This window comes from Equus przewalskii, chromosome 19 (assembly GCF_037783145.1).
Source record: "Equus przewalskii isolate Varuska chromosome 19, EquPr2, whole genome shotgun sequence".
In the NCBI taxonomy this organism is placed as follows: Eukaryota; Metazoa; Chordata; class Mammalia; order Perissodactyla; family Equidae; genus Equus; species Equus przewalskii.
This window is the reverse complement of record NC_091849.1, coordinates 29,558,386-29,574,484: the sequence shown is the minus strand read 5'-3', so window position 1 is coordinate 29,574,484 and position 16,099 is coordinate 29,558,386. Positions and strand designations below refer to the sequence as shown.

The 16,099-nt window shown below is 45.0% G+C and overlaps 2 protein-coding genes across 9 annotated transcripts in view; one reads left to right on the top strand and one right to left on the bottom strand.

The window, feature by feature from the left end:
* Positions 1-7,089, top strand: part of ZFP57 (ZFP57 zinc finger protein) — a 27,742-nt gene extending 20,653 nt beyond the window's left edge. For both annotated transcript variants that reach the window (XM_008542240.2, XM_070584285.1), the window contains 3 exons: positions 2,461-2,587; positions 3,038-3,142; positions 3,927-7,089. In XM_008542240.2, coding sequence (XP_008540462.2) covers positions 2,554-2,587; positions 3,038-3,142; positions 3,927-5,203 — 1,416 coding nt within the window. In that variant the 5' untranslated portion in view covers positions 2,461-2,553 and the 3' untranslated portion in view covers positions 5,204-7,089. The remainder of the gene's footprint in view (positions 1-2,460; positions 2,588-3,037; positions 3,143-3,926) is intronic.
* Positions 871-16,099, bottom strand: MOG (myelin oligodendrocyte glycoprotein). Of its 7 annotated transcripts, XM_008542247.2 has the most exons (8): positions 15,731-16,099; positions 14,146-14,493; positions 10,187-10,300; positions 8,851-8,871; positions 8,490-8,510; positions 6,972-7,088; positions 6,654-6,674; positions 871-6,215 (listed from the first exon to the last, which is right to left on the bottom strand). In XM_008542247.2, the coding sequence occupies exons 1-8, from the start codon at positions 15,810-15,812 to the stop codon at positions 6,202-6,204; spliced, it is 738 nt and encodes a 245-aa protein (XP_008540469.1). In that variant the 5' UTR covers positions 15,813-16,099; the 3' UTR covers positions 871-6,201. The 7 variants fall into 7 exon arrangements, with proteins under 7 accessions (XP_008540469.1, XP_070440390.1, XP_070440394.1 ...); XM_070584289.1 differs by having other exon boundaries at positions 871-6,674; positions 15,731-16,025; XM_070584293.1 differs by lacking the exon at positions 6,972-7,088 and having other exon boundaries at positions 15,731-16,025.

The window sequence follows — 16,099 nt, the reverse complement described above, 5'->3', positions numbered from 1 at the left end:
GGTGGCTGGAAAGGGTCCTTGAAGGACTGAGCAGAGACCCAAAGGCCGCGTGACAGAGGTGAATGCCCGAGGGCCATTTTGGTAGGCTGGAGGGCAGAAAACTGTGGGCTGGAGCATAGGGATAGGGACCGCCAGGGCGGATCCCACGAGCCCTTGCAGGTGTGTTGGGAATTTTGGTCGTTCTCAGAATTGCGGTGGGAAACCACTGAAGGGTTTTGAGTTAGAGATTGGGTGGATTCGGAGGACTGGAAGATGGCGACATATTGCCTGAGAGATTTACGTTCTTGAAGGGCGGGACCGGCCCCCTCCTCCAAGCCAAAAGTCTGTTGAGTTATACCCAGCCCCCTTCCCATTCGCCAGCTAGCCGAGCGAGCTCTGGGGCTGTAGAAAGGACTATCGGAGGTAGAAGTACCCGGGGCAAGCAGCAGCTGCCAGGAATTCAGTCTCCACAGTCATGCTCCCTCTCCAAAACAGAAGGTTAGTTTAGAATTTAGATCAAGGGCCTCTTCCTACCACCCAGCAAGTTCCATTTTGAGAACTAGTGACCAGGTGGGTCTTTTGTGCTTGGGATCAGGAAAGCCAGGTCCTGGAGGATACTATTATTGAGACTGTTTCAAAGTGTTACTTTTAGTGTGATCAGCTGGAGGGTGGGAGACTAATCCAGATGTGCACACCTCACAGAATGGTTGTGAATAGTCTTGAAAGAAAGGAAGGGAGGGAGGGAGGAAGGGAGGAATCAACTTCAGATCCCAGGAATGCAACTTTCATGTCAACTTCCTTTCTAGTGGTCTGATCAACCCCATTGTTAAATGCCTTTTTCCTGGCTGGTATTTACAATTCCACCACCCATCCAAAAAACTGAAAGAAAAAAAAGGTCAACAAGTTTTTATTCTTTTCATTTCATCTTAAGAGAAGAGGTGGACTGAGTGCCTGGTGGGCAGGCAACTCCAGTGCTGGACTCATAGCGAACTCTGATAACTAAGTGTTTGCTGTTGGGTTGTTATCACTATTATTCTTTACACGGATCTGATTGTATTAAAAATCTATAGAATCATATGTTTTTTGGCCCTAGACAGGATCTTAGAAAGTGACATTTTTAATCTCATTTTCCAGTGAAACCAGATCAGAATGAAGAGACTTGTGCAAGGTGCTTTCTGACAGATCCTGGGCTAGCGTAACCTCAAGCACAGGCTTTCTTTCCAGAGTACCCCATTGTTGCTCTAGAGAATGCTTTGGGACAGTGGAAATCATGTCCTCAGTGGTACAGAGTCTAGGGTTTATGCTGTGGACCGAGAACATCGCTGAGCAAGTTACTTAGCATCTCTACACTTTAGGTTGTTAAAATGGGGCCAGTAATTGTTACCTCACAGGGCAGTGCTGAGAGGATTCAGTGGCACAGAAGGGGGGTTGAATAAATCTTGGTTCCCCTGACCAAATAAGAAGCTGTTGTTCCTCACCCCCCTAACCACCCTTGCTGATATGTTTTGTTTCTCTCTGACCTCAGGTTCCTAGAGGTGGGCACCAGCCGGTGGCTGGAAGCAGGGTGAAACTGAAGGCAGACGCTTTCGTAGCCCCAACTTGGCATTACTGGACAATGGCAGCTGAGCCAAGGGGACCAGGGGCCCTGAACTCTGTAGCCTAGGCTTTGAGGGAACCAAAGATGTTCTCAGTTGTGAAAGAGGAGAATTTTTGACAGCAGAACAAAAAAGGAAGACAGCCCCTTGGAGCAAATACATTTGTCACAGGAAGCGACATCAAACCCTGAGGCCTTTGCAAAGCCTTTCCGTCTGCTCAGTTACTGGGAGGTAGATAGCCTCAGGAGGGAGACCAGTCAGCTTTGGGGACCAGGCCAGGAGTGAATAAAGCTAGAAAGAGATACCATGAAAGAGAAGGCATTTGGCCATCTGAAGCCTGTCGAACCTGTACAGAAGCTGCTCCCTCAGGTGGATGAGGAGGTCCTGCAGGAAGATATGAAGAGAGAGTGCTGGCAGAAGGCGTGGGTGAAGGTGAGGAGACCAAGCTAGAGAGAGGGAGGGACCAGGTCCTAGACTTCAGGAGCTCTTTCGACCACTCCCCTGTTTACAGGTCAAATGGAATCATGGACTGTTCCAAGCTGAACAACACCTAGGAAAAGGGACTGCAAGGCCTTTCTCAGGGTCCGCACCACCCTGGCATCCGTCATGGAGAACGTCCTGAAACTTGTCAGAGTGGCAGCCTTTTCCCCTTTGCTTCTTTTCCTATTTATATTCGGTGTACACCCTGCCCTTTCCTCCCACATTTTTCTTCTCTCCTCTCCATCCTTCCTACCTTTCTATACATGACAGTTGCTGGCTTTGTGCCTGTCTTTTCATATTTCTCCCCTACTTCCATGGTTTATTTTTCTCTTAGTTTTCTGGATCTTGAGACTAGATGTCTATCTCTGATGTATATAGACTCCCTGAGTCTCTACTGCTCTTCCAGAAGCTGGTCACCTTTGAGGATGTGGCAGTGAATTTCACCCGGGAAGAGTGGGAATGTCTGGATGCCAGTCAGAGGGTCCTCTACCAGGATGTTATGTCAAAGACCTTCGAAAACCTGATGTCTGTGGGTAAGAGGCTGGGCTTCCCACAGGAAGTCCTCTGTCCTAGGACCTTGGGGCATCTGGTTTCCCTGGGCAAGTAGATCAGCTTACAATTCATCTCACTGACCACTGGTTCTATACCTTCCAGGTATGAAAGATCTGGGTCAGTAAGCACAGGGTAAAAAGAGAAAAAATGAAAGTATGCGTAAAGGCAAAGATAACACTTGTAACATGATAAGAGTGTTCTCAAAATATGCAAATTTATCTATTCACTCAGCCAGTGTTTACTCAATCACTTCTATTATGTACCAGGCACTTTGTTGGTAGCTAACCTTTTGGGTTTCTCCTCCCCGTATGTCTGTGTCCCAGATTGTGATTCTTAAACCAAGGATACAGAAAAAGGTAGCTGTTGTCCCCATCAGGTGTAAAGGGGCCAAGACTGGGACCTCAACTCTTTCTCTCTTTCTCACTCCCCAGCCAGATTCTTTCTGTCTAATCCAAATCTGACTACCAAGCTTGAACAAGAAGAGAAACAGTGGAGAGCAGATCTCTGTCACCAAAATGAAAAAGGCCTCCCTTCAGGTAAGAAATGCAAAGGAGAAAGGAAGGATGGAAAGCTGCCTAAGAGGATCAGGGCTCTGTATATCCTCTCCTAGCCTGAATCCTTCCAGCTTGGTCACACTTGGTGCTGGAAGAGACCTTGAGATCATCTGCTCGAGTCCTTTGGCTTCAAGAAGATGAATATCAAAGCCATTCAGGACAAGTGGATATCTTCAGTTTCTAGGGATTGAGAACTACATGTAGGTTGCTTATGTCAGCAATACCCCTTTTATTAAAAAGTCCTTCCCAAGAGAAAAGAAAAGGATGGGAGATGAGATTAATGCAGAGTTGGAGTAGGGGAGACTTCTTCCGAAGAGTAGAATAAGGACTTGAGAGAAATTTAAGGCCAGGCTGACCATACCTCTTGGTTTTCCAGGATAGTCCTGGTTTATACTTCTCATCCTAGCTTGATTACTAATAGCACCTCCTTTCACTCAAGTGTCCCAATTTGCATGATATATTATGAGATCACCTCTGGGTATCTATGGGCAATACTGAAAATGAGAGGAAGTGGATTTCAAGAAATGTGGTTGTAGGTTAAAATTTTGATCTCTGATATTGAAAGGTTCCAGTTAAATTTTTATTTGCTTTTAATTTGAAAACCCAGAAGTTTATTCTTATCTTTAGCCTATGAAGTCCAAAAGTGAAGGCGAATATATTGGGTAGGAGAGTGAAGGCAGAAGGAGAGGATGTAGCTTAGAGTGAAGGGAGAGCTCGTGTTGGGATTCTCATGGTGAATCTTGTTATTCCTCCCCACTCACTACAGAAGGCAAGAAGGAGGAACTTCAAGAACAGACTCAGAGTTTGAGAGATGAGGGGACTAGCGATGACAGGAAAGTCTCCCTTGCTTGCAGAGGGGCAAGCCCATCCTCTGATTTAGCTGGGTCCATGGACAGGACCCCAGAGTTCTCAGCATCTTCAACTGGGCCACCCTTTTCCTGCCACATATGTGGCAGGTGTTTCAGCAAGCGCTCCAACCTCCGCAGCCACCAGTTTGTTCACAATCCCAAGCAGACTAACAACTGCAGCCAGTGTGGGAAGTCATTTCGGAACCCCAAGGCCCTCAGCTACCACGCACGCATGCATCTTGGGGAAAAGCCCTTCCGTTGCTCACTCTGTGACAAGACCTACTGTGATGCTTCTGGACTGAGTCGTCATCGCCGTGTCCATCTGGGTTACCGGCCCCATTCATGCTCCTGTGGGAAGAGCTTCCGGGACCAGTCTGAGCTCAAACGCCACCAGAAGATACACCAAAACCAGGAGCCAGTGGCTGGAAACCAGAAGCATATTGTGAGGATTCCAGGTACCACAGCTGGATTCCAGGGACCCATTGTCAGGAGCCAGGTATCCATCCAGGGCCTTGCAGCTGGGAACCATGCACCAGTGGCCAGGACTCAAGGACCCATATTTAGAACCAAGGGTCCTGAGGCTCAGAAGGAGGCACCTGTAGCCAAGAACCAGGTGGTCACTGTGAGAACTCGGGCACAAGTTATTACCACCCCTAGGCCTGTGAATAGGACCCAGGCAGCCAACTCTAGGGCCCCCTGCCCGGAAACCAAGTCCAACTCTCATCCAACAAAGCCTTCAAGATTCAAAGTCTTCTCTTGCCCTCATTGCCCCTTGACTTTTAGCAAGAAAGCCTATCTCTCCAGCCACCAGAAGGCCCACCTCACAGAGCAGCCCAACCGCTGCTTCCACTGTAGCAAGTCCTTCAACTCATTCTCTGAGCTGGTCAGGCACCAGCAGACTCACTGGAAGCAGAAGATCTACCGTTGCCCTATCTGCGACATCTGCTTTGGGGAGAAGGAGGGCCTTATGGGTCATTGGGGGAGCTACAAAGGCAAGGGGCTGTGCCTGGGCAGTCCCCATAAATGCTCAGAGATCCTGGGTCAGTGGTTTGGCTCCTTTCAGGATGCCTCCTCCAAGGCAGGGAAGGAAATGGATCTCCTAGGATCCATACCCCAAGGAGAGGGGAGGGAGGGGCGGGAGAAGGTGCGCAGAGGAAAAAGTGTTGAGGCGGTGAAGGGCTTGGAATATAAATAAATGGCCTTTCTGATGGAGGTCTTTCTTTGTGTTTGGTTTTCCTGAGGACTGACCTCCAGGGTAAGGAGGCTGGGGTAGAGGAAGAGAGGTGATGAGGTAATGAAGGAAAGGGAGAAAGGAAAAGGGACAAGAAGTGGCACACGGAGACACGTATTATTAATTAGCACCTAGCTTGTTTCTTTGTGTTTGGTAGACCGTCAAGTAGTAATTGTTGAATAAAACAGTGGATACTCTGATAGGTATGAACATGGGAAGAAAAAGATGAGAGGAGGGAAAGAGTCTGAGGGACCCATCCATACAAGATGTGCAAGTAGAAGGGAGGCATTCTAAAGCAGGTGCACTGTCCAGTTTTCATCCCTTGCTTCCTGAGCTCCTTGGTAGGCTGCCAAGGCGAGATGGGGCTCTGGGAAGTAGTCTATGGGTTTCTCTTATCTCCAGTTTTGGTTAGGGTTTCCCACGTCCTCACTCTGCAGCTCACTCAGCTCTCTGATGTTTTGGACTCTTCCTGTTCCTTCTGTTCAACCCTCTACACCTCTCAGCTCTGCCCATCATGGCTGAGGTCTTGGAAGAAACAACCACAATTTGCAAAGTTGGCATGCTATAATTTGCAATGAGAGGTTCCTGGTCTCCAACTCATGGCAGAGACCTTCCTGTGTGGATTACTCTCCAGCACAGGTGTCCTCTGATGGAGAGAAGAGCACCTGCCTGGCCAAAGCCAGAGAGGGCTTCCAGATGGAAGATGGAGAGAAGAGTGGAAAGATGTGGGTAGCAAAAAGGGGGAAAGGAAGGAAGGAGTTGGGGGATAGAAAGAAAAGGTAGATAACAGAAGAAGAGAAATCAATCCTATTTGGAATTCAGAGCATTCCTGGAAGTGCAGATTGAAATGTCCCCATAGTGAAGAGGCCAGTGAGTGTGCAACTTGATGGATGCGACATCCCCAAGGACCAATCCTTGGACCATCCAGGCTCTTCTCCACCCCTGCCAAGATGCAACATCACTCAGAAGGGGTTTCCTAGAAGGAGGAGAAAATAACTTGAAAAATCTGTCAGTAGTTTCAGTCATGAAACCATTAACTCAGGGAGAGGAAAAGCCCTCTAGGGTCATCTTGTCTCTGTGCCTGCCTCAGTGGTTGGTCTTAGAGGTGAGGCACAGGGCAGCTGCTGGAAAGAATGGGAAAGGAGGCCAGCTTGAATGGGATTCCTGCAGAGGGGCGGTAATGGTGGAGCAAATCAGACAGCAGGTAGGAATGGCCCCTGCTTCCCTCCCTGCCACCTGTGAAACTTGTCTCTAACAGTTGGCCACCTTCACTTCTACCTCACAGGAGTCCCCCCTCGTCCATGCTCTCCAGCCTCTCCTCTCCATGATTTTGATCCCTCAATAGCCCGCCTCTTCCTCTTACTGCTTTCCTGGTTTTTGGTTCTCAGCTTATAAGAAGGAAAAGAGAACTTACGTAGTTCTTCAAGAAATTGCCCTGGAAACAAAGAGAAATAGGTGATTCGTGGAAGACGACTAGCTTCCTCCCCACATCCTCCCTGTGCAGATTCTCAGTGACCCGCCCTTCCCTTTCCACTAAGGGACCCCACAGATCTCAGTAAGTGGTTCTCTTCACAGATTCTCTGAGGATCCTAGGGTTGGCCATGGGGACAGGAGGAAGGAAATCTCTGCTCTCTGAATCTTGAGCCCTGGTTCCACCCTCTTTCTGTTTCCCAGTCAGGGTCAACTTGGTCCCATGCTGCTTGGTGGTCCTGTTGCTGCCGTGCCACTGCACCTGCTAGTCTTCGATGTAGCCAGTTGTAGCAGATGATCAAGGCAACCAGGGGTCCGAGAACCGGCACAATTACAAACAGGGTTATCTTCCAGCAGGGCACCATCAGAAAGTGGCGATCTGAATCATTCACCACAGAACAAACAGGATTAACATGTGTTCCACCTTATGTCCCACTCACCCTTCTCCATTAGTTATTGGATTTCTTAACCTGGGATCTAAGAACACCAAAGGAGTCTGGATAGAATCTAGGGAGTCCATGAACTAACTTGGATGAGAAAAGCACTATATCTTTATCTTCACTAACCTAACTAAATTTAGGATTTTCTTCCATTAAAAATGTAGGCAACAAACCAGTTATTAGCAGTGTCTGTGACTTTATCATCATTGGGTATCACAGATGCTTTCATTCCTGTTAGAATTGTTGCAGAAGTCTCAAAATACTGTTTATGGTTATCAATATTTTGAAATTGCAAGTTATTAGACCTGCTGCTACATTTTTATTTAATATGTTTTTGTTATTTAAAGTAACATTTGTGTTACTATATCACAAATTTGTTTATATTTTGGTAACTGTATTTCAATACAATGGTTTTCTTTGTAATCCTATGTGTTATATTTTATGTGTACACTTCAAAACATTATTCTGAGAAGGGATCCATCTGGTTTCACCAGACTGCCAAAGAGATTCACGGTACAAAAAGAGTTAAAGCCTTTGCTATTTGAATCCTACAAAACAAAGATCCTATTCTTCCCCTTTGGGTTGCAAAGACTGTGTGTGTGTGCACACGCGTGTGTGTGGTCTGCACACTGATACAATGTCATAAATGTTAGGATGAAGTTCTTGGTTGTGCTAGGTGCTAAGGGAGCAGCGTAGGGTCACCTACTGCCTCAGGAGAGGCTGTTCAGGAAGGCTGCTCAGAGCAGGGACCATCTGTGCTCTGCCTTATGGCGTCATAATCTCTGCAACATCCATTCAACAAATATTTGGCTGCCCTTCTGTTGTAGGCATTGTCCTTAGGCACTGAGCAGTCTGCTGTGAACAAAAGGACAGAGATCATATCCTTGAGAAACCAACATTCTAGTGGGGCTTGCTGTCTTCAGTCTTCCTCCAAGAAGCCTTCCCTTATTGGTCATGTGTAGTTACTCATTCTGTACTCATGAAAACTCATTCACCACATGAGTTCAATCAATGACATATATGTACTTTGTTCTTCAGTTAGTTGATGTATATGTATCACCTCTCCAACTGGACATCCAGTAATGTGCATAAAGTGCTTGTAATTCCTAGAGAATGTGTTAACATATGTAAAGCCGTTAGTATCGTGCCTGGCATGTAAAAGTATCTTTTATCTTTTATCTTACCAATCCTAGATGCAGATCATAACTTAGTCAAAGGAAGAAAAAGAGAGGCAGAGAGGGAGGGATCCAATTAGGAGCCAGAGTCCTTATTTCCCCAGGTGACTGGAACCAGTGAAACTCGAAGCTGACCTAGGAGGGCCAGGGTGGCCCAGCACTTACCAAAAGTCCGGTGGAGATTCTCTGAAAGAAGAACAAATGGAAAGGCACTTAGGAGGCACTCAAAGAGGATCTTTTCTCCTCTGAGCCTTTGTTATTTAATCACCTAAAAATATTTCTAGTCATGACACATGGTGAAGGAAGGGAAGCTATAGGATTTTGCTTCTACCCTGACCGAAGGCAGGGAAGGAGTGAGACTCTACAATTCTTGGCTTGTTATAAGAGTTTTAAATAGTGAGTTTCCCACCTGAAGGGAGCACAAGATACTGGGACAGAAGCAGAGATGGTCTGAGAAAATGACCATTTCGGTTATGCCAAAAGATCAGAAGGGAGAGATCTCGAAGGGAGGGTGTCTGGAACTCACCTATCTCTGCTCGAAGTTTTCCTAAAAGACAGAAAGGCAACATTTTTAGTTTGTGCTCTGGCACTAGTTGGGGCCCCTTTCACACCCAGCACCCTGGGCCATCGTGCAGACTTTCTCTGTAGCCCAGGAACATCCTTAGGAGGATGAGAAGAGCACTCGATGTGGAGCCAAGAGTTCAGGCTCTTTCCCTGGCTGTTGTGTGGATTAAATATTGGGATAAAGAACATGGAGAACCTGGATAGACAGCAATGCCCCAAACCAAGCTTGGTCTTTGCTCCTTTTCTTGGTGGTTCTTAGTACACGTTGCCACTCCATCCCACTAGGTTGTCACTTTGTAAATCTAAAGCCACTTCCAAGCTAAATGAGAAAGAGAGGAGCTAAACATTTAGTTGAGCAGCTACTTTGTGACTGGCTCTGTACTAGGCACTTTGCATATAACATCCCCCTTAATCCTCCCTTACAACGTGGGAGGGAGGATGTTATCTCTACCTGACTGGAAACTGAGGCTTGGACAGTTCAAGTCAGTGTCTGAGCTGGATTCATACCCAGGCTGCCTAACTCCATCAATCAGGTTCTTTCTGCTCAGCCCTATGGGCTGAAGGCCTTTTTCATGTGGGAGAAGTGGGTAACTGAGTATCTGGGATGAATTCAAGGGGAGAGAAAAGACCCCCATGGTTGACCCCACCAACATCCCCCCTCACATACCCCAAGCTCTCCTCACTGCTCTATCCTTTTAGGAATGGGACGGGGAAGGAGAAGAATTGAAGGTTCTGCTTGCTTTGGCTTTGAGGAGAACACTGGTTGGGGGAGAAGTCTCAGAATGGAAGCTCTGGGCACAAAAGAGCTTCATCGACAGCTGAACCCAAGTCCTCAGTGTTGAATAGGAAAGGAGAAGACAATTTTTGAACACCTACCATGTGATAGGTTCTTTTATTTACAGTATCTTTATTTAAACCTCCTGATAGTGTAGACCTGCTCAGCTCTGAAGCTCACACTCTCCCAGTTGCATGAAGCTGTTAGGTATGGTACAGGGGCCAGAAGGTGGGGGTTAGGCCTGAGCTCTGCCACTTATAAGCTGTGTCAGCTTGAGTAAATCTGAACCACTCCAGGCCTCAGTTGTCTCCTCTGTAAAATGGGGCTATTTTATGTCAGCCCTTCCTCATAGGAAAATGCAAGGTCCTATTATCTAAATGAAAGTATTTGGTAAGGTGTAAAACTTGTCATTATGGAGTTCTGAACCCAGAAGTCACTAAAAAATCACTATTAGCTGACCAAGCTCTGAGAGGCCAGCTCATTTCAAGGAAGGATCCCAAGGGGCCCACCCTCCAGTCTGCACCTCTCAGTCTGCGCTGCAGGCAGAGGAAGACGAGGCCCACGGTGATCTGCAGGAGGAGCACGGGCAGGACTGCGATGAGAACCAGCATTCCAGGACTGACCCAGTAGAAGGGATCTGAAAGGCAAGGACCACATGGGCCGTGCTGTATCCTCAACACCCAGCATAGTGCCTGGGGCTTCATAAATTGAGTTGAATAAAGGAACTAATATCACCAAGGTCCAAAGAAGATGACACAGAATTGACACCTGAGCTTAGTCTTGAAGAAAAAGTGGGTTTGTTTCCAGGAATGGCTAGTGGTTTAGAATGGCGGGAGTCAAGGTTGTATATTGGGTCAGTCTTGGAGAGTTTTGAGACCCAGCTAAGGGTCTAAGATCTGATCCTCAAGGCCACAGGGGTACATGGAAGGATTCCAAGCTGAGGAGTGACAAGATCCGATTTACTGACTGCAGGACTAGAGGAAGGAGGGAGGGAGTTGGGTTAAGAGGCCATGGTAATAGGTAAAGTGAAAAACAGCATGAGCCTAAACTAGGACAGTGGTGGAGGTGTAGGAGGTCAAGGGATCTATGAACTTAAATAGGAAAAAAATACATACTTTCAGTAACCTTTCAACTGAAATTTAGCATTTCTTTCAGATTATGTTTGCAGGCAACACACCACAATAATATGAACAGAATCTTTGACTTTGTCATCAATAAAAACCACAAATTTTTCGTAACACATTAGAGTTGTTGCAGAAACCTCAAAATATCGCTTATATTCATCACTATTTTGAAATTACACTAATTATCAGGACAACCACATATCTTGTTATTTTAATATTTTGATAACTGTATTTTGGTACAAATATGTTTTATTTTACGCAATTAAGACATTCTGAGAAGGGGGTCCATCAACTTCATCAGTCCGCCAAAGGAATGCATGACACCAAAAAAGTTCAGAACCCCTATTCTGGATCGTTTCAGAAAGTAAGATCCACAGGATTCAGTAAGTGAGAGGGTATGGAGTGTGACAGATAATGAGGGAGGGGATGACTTTCAGCCCTCCAGCTCCCACCTAGTTCCCATTCTAGTATCTTATTCCTCAGTGCCCTGAAGCTCTACCTGCCTAATCTCAGTATATCATGTTGCACGCCAAGCCGTTTTCATCTTGTTCTCTGATTAGGGGCTAGATAAAGATATTACCAATAAGCCTAGGGATTACGTATCACAGCAAGCAACATTAAACTGGCTCAGGAGGGTTTCTTGGGTATAAATACAATCTTTCAAGCTGCAACTTAAGGCTCTTGTCTGTTATTATGTTCCCCGGGAGAAAATGCAGCAAACTCTACTTTCCAAATTCTTATTGGAAGTTACCTGTAGCAAGGTGATTTAGCAAGCACACACTTCAGTTCTGTTTTTGCACACCTTTTATACTTTCACAAAGGATTAGAATCACAAAAAGAGAGAAAGCGAGACGTTATGAGCCCTCTGATGAAAAACGTACAAAGTATATAGCATCACCTATGAAGTATGCTTGACAAAATAAATCAAATCTGAATCTGATCAGGCATCTTCATCAGTTTACAGGAAATACAGGGTATGGAGCACTGTGTTAACAGCATGGGAATGAAATCAGCAAAATCTAGACCATGGAAAACTCTACAGGGCAAACACCAACGTGTGGATCTTATTCAAACAAACCAATTGTAAAAATATATTTATGAAACAATCAAGAAAATTTGAACACAGACTAAGTAATGGTGATATTAAGGAATTTTTGTTAATTTTTAAAGATGTGATAGAAGTATTATGGTTATGACTTTTTAAAAGAGTTCTTATATTTCAGTATATATTCTTGAGGATTTAGCAATAAAATGATAACGCTGCCTAGGATTTGCCTCAGAGATTCAGTTGGGGAGGGTGGTAATGAGTGGGGTCAAGTGAAATGGTTGTCTGTCTGTGTCAATAACCAGTTGCAGACAGATGATGGGTGCTTGGAGGCTCATTCTAACAGTCTCTCTACTTCTGTATATGTTTTCAAATTTCGTAATGAGAAATTTAAAGAAAGGATTAGAGACAACTAGTAATAAAACCACAAGACTGACAAGAAAAAAATAAAGTCGGAAAGGTAAAAACCTAGAGAAAAGGGGGAAGTGATTACAACTGAAACTTGCAGCAACAAAGTTACTGCTTTCCAATGCTAAATTTGTCTCATTGTCCTAGCTCCCCAGGCTGGGCAGATGGTCCCTTGTTTACTTGTAAAACACTCTTTTTTAGCCTCTTAGGCATGCAGACTGTGAGATGGGAGGAAGAGGGTTGAAATGTGGAAACCAACCCAGAGGGAAAACTTTCTCCCCTGAGGCAAAGCTTTTAGTTTCTTCTTCCTCTTTTTTTTTTTTTTTTTTGGTGTGGTGGGGGTGGCGAGTATACTAAGAGGCAGTTGTTGAGCTAGGAAGTTGTTGAACAGAAAAGATGAAAATCGGCAAACTGGAGAGGTCCTCATGTCAGATTTCTTTGCAGGTAAAAATCCCCCAAGAAAAACAGCTGTAGGAAGAACATTCTGTGACACACAAGGCTATGTTCATGTCCCTGCGATCTCTCTCTAGAAACAGAGCTTTGTTATCCTGCATACAATGCCACCTTCTGGTCCCAGCTCTGCAACAGTTGCCCTCAAGATACAAAAGTGATTGATTGTCTGATGTTTGAGCTGCAGGTGGGGAGGAGGGAAAGGGAAAGGACCTGAGGCTGGGCCCTCGGGACATTTGTGTTCTTCAACTAAATAGCAGTGAACTCTCAAAGCTCCCCATTCATCCGCTTCACCTGGTCCACATCTTAACCATCTTGAGATAAAACAAAAAAATAAATCATCCGTCATGCAAAACATACCGAAAACAAAACTCTGAAAAAAGGAAGAGTGGAGGAAAAATCTATAGAAGGTAAAATCTATAAATATCTTTTTTCTTTCTATGATTATATTCAGACATTTGTTTTACTTGCTTATTCACTTGGACTATGTTTTCCAGGAATGGATTTTTCCATAATGTTTCTCATCTAATAAAACACCACAAACACATCAATGAGGGATTCATTGTAATAGGACGTGATCAATTTAACTCACTAGGAATAATGGCCTTGTTTAAAACAAATAAACAAAAAGATACTCTAAAGCAAAACAGAAAGAAGTCCCCTTGGATGCTTAGATTAAGTTTCAGATTACTCTCATTCCCCTCTAGTAGTACCAAATTATCAGAAATTTATTATTTTGGATTTTGCTGTCTCCATTTCTCATTTTTTTCTGTTTTGGCTTTTGTTTCCTTTTATTTTTTAAAAAAATTTTCTTTAATTTTTCTATGTACCCACAAGTATGCATATTACATATATGTTTATAAGAATGCATAAATATGATCATGTGGATAATTACGGTCCTTTTTTTTTGTTGGATGACACCCCATTCTCCCTCCTCTCTCCTCTTCCCCCAGAGTGAACCATCTTAACCTAATTTTCTTATGGGCATCCTTTCATTTTTTTTTCTGTAATATATCTATGTCAATATTGAATATATATATATATATATATTATCACAAACCTAAGGTTTCGTTTTTGTTTTCTACATTCTGTAGTTTGCTTTTACCACTTAACAATAATTTGTGGAATGCCTCCAAGCTACCTGGTATAGCCCTAAAACTATCTTTTTTAACAGCTGCATAATATTCATGGTATGGCTAACAATGTTTATTCAGTCACTTTCCTACTTATGAGCGTTGACTTTCATTCCAGTTTTTTCCCACTCTGAATAACAATACAACAGACATCCATGAGCATATGAATTCCTATGTACTGATGCATGTATTTCTATGGAATCAGTTCCCTAGTGTGAGATGTTTGGGTTGAAGTATCTCATCTCAATTGAGAGAATGATTAAAGTCTCAAAAGGTCTTGGCACCCAGCAAAGAATGCCTAATACTATAAAGCTCTACTCACCTTCCACTTTCAATTCCATTGCTGCTTCCTCTTGGTAAGAATGGTCTCGGAAGAAGCAGGTGAAACCTCCTTCATCTGAGAACCTTACATTCCGGATTCTGAGAGTCACCTTTCCTTCACCAATAGTGTCTCTCAGCAGCTCTGTCCGGCCTCGATATTCAGGTGCCTGCTCTCCATCTTGATCCTTGCCATTTCGGTAGAGATGAACCACCCTAGAGAAGGGGGGCCTGTACCACCCCACCTCCATGCCTGTAGCATTCTTTCCAGGAGATATGCGACATGGCAGTTCCACTTCATCCCCCACCAGAGCCCGGATGGGATGCCCTGGTCCTATTACTCTGAACTGTCCTGTCCAAGACACCAAAGAAAAGAAACTGAGCATCAGAAGGAGCCTTGACAAACAAGCATGCCATGGGAAGAGCTGCTTCAAAAAAGTGAAGGAAGAAGCCACTTGATTTTTAAATGGAATTCTAGAGCTGGGGAAGGAAGAGCTCAATTTTTCTTCTTAAGCTTAAAACAAATGGTCTCCGTTTATAGAGATACTGTGAGTGTCCTGGACAAAGCATTTTAGCATGTGATCATCTCAACAGTTGCTGTTCACCTGTCTGCCAACTGTATCCATCTCTGATTCTTCAGCCCAGCATTTCGGTCTCACCTTGGAATGTGGTCTAGCATCTTTCAGTTTAATTCTCCCATGGGGCTCCCTGTTCAGACTTGGCCACATTGATCCCTGATCTCTTCTTAGAGATTTTGCTTTCATCACTCCTCCACCACTACCTCTCCACCACTTCTCAGCCCACTGTCCTTGTTTCCACTCTGTTCCCAAATTCTTCTCCTCTGAGATCTTCCACCCTAGAAGTGGCTCTATTTCTTTCTTCTTTTCTGCCGTACCTTAAACCTTCCTACAGCTCCTGGACCCTGCCCTGTACATGCTTCAGTCTTTTTCCTATGTGGGGTGTGTCTCATCAGGCAGACTCAGAGCTGCTAGAAGATAAGGCTGGTTTCTCCATTAGACCTGCAAAGATTTCCTGAGGGAGTGAGTGGACTAGGTTTACTCTCTTAGGTGGATCCCCAAGGCTAGCAATCTGTCTTCTGTTTCTTTTATTTCTCCCCAGCACATGAGAGCAGGGCTCCTTTATAAAAACTAATTTATTAGTGCCTGATCATGTGGGACAGAACTGTCAAACACAAGATGCTACAATTCAAAAAACATTTATCAAGATTTACCATGGGTTCTACTAAGCACGTTATATACTTCATCTCAATAAGCCCTGACAGCAACTCCAAAATGGTTGTTATCTTTATATCCCCATTTGATGGGTGAGAAATCAAAGCTGGAAAGATAGGTAAGAAGGAGTTCAAGGACAGCCTTGAGTCAAGGTCATGTTATGGAGTTTGGGCTCTATTCTGAAGGCTGTAGGGAGACACTGAAGGTTTATGAGAAGGGGAACCATGTCAGCACATCTATGTTTCAGAAAGATAACTTGCATGGCAACTTGAGGATGAATTGAAGGAGGTGAGCTGAGGGAAACTAGCCTTTCTATTCTCAGGGTCTCCCCAGGGGAGGAATGAAGATAAATCTTACCTGCATAGCTGGAAGACATTTGGAGGAAGAGGAGGAGGGAGGGGAGGCAGCTGGACAGAGAGGAGCTCAATAAACTTGCCATCTCCACTCTCGGTGGGGACAGAGAGCCCCTGCGTCAGGATCAGGCCAAGCAGAGGCCCTCGGGTTGCATGTCCCCTACCACTGAAAAAGCCCAAGGGGAGGATGTGGGAGGGCAGTGCTGCTAGGGCCCTGCCTCTTCCCAGTGGCTGTGCTGCAGCTGTGCTCTGAGGAACAGCCCCACGTCATCCTTGCCAGGCACTTACACAAAAGGGCTACAGACCCGAGGGGATGACCAGGGTTTGCCTTCCCCACCCCCTCAGAGCTACGGAGCAGAGGCTGCCTGGTACT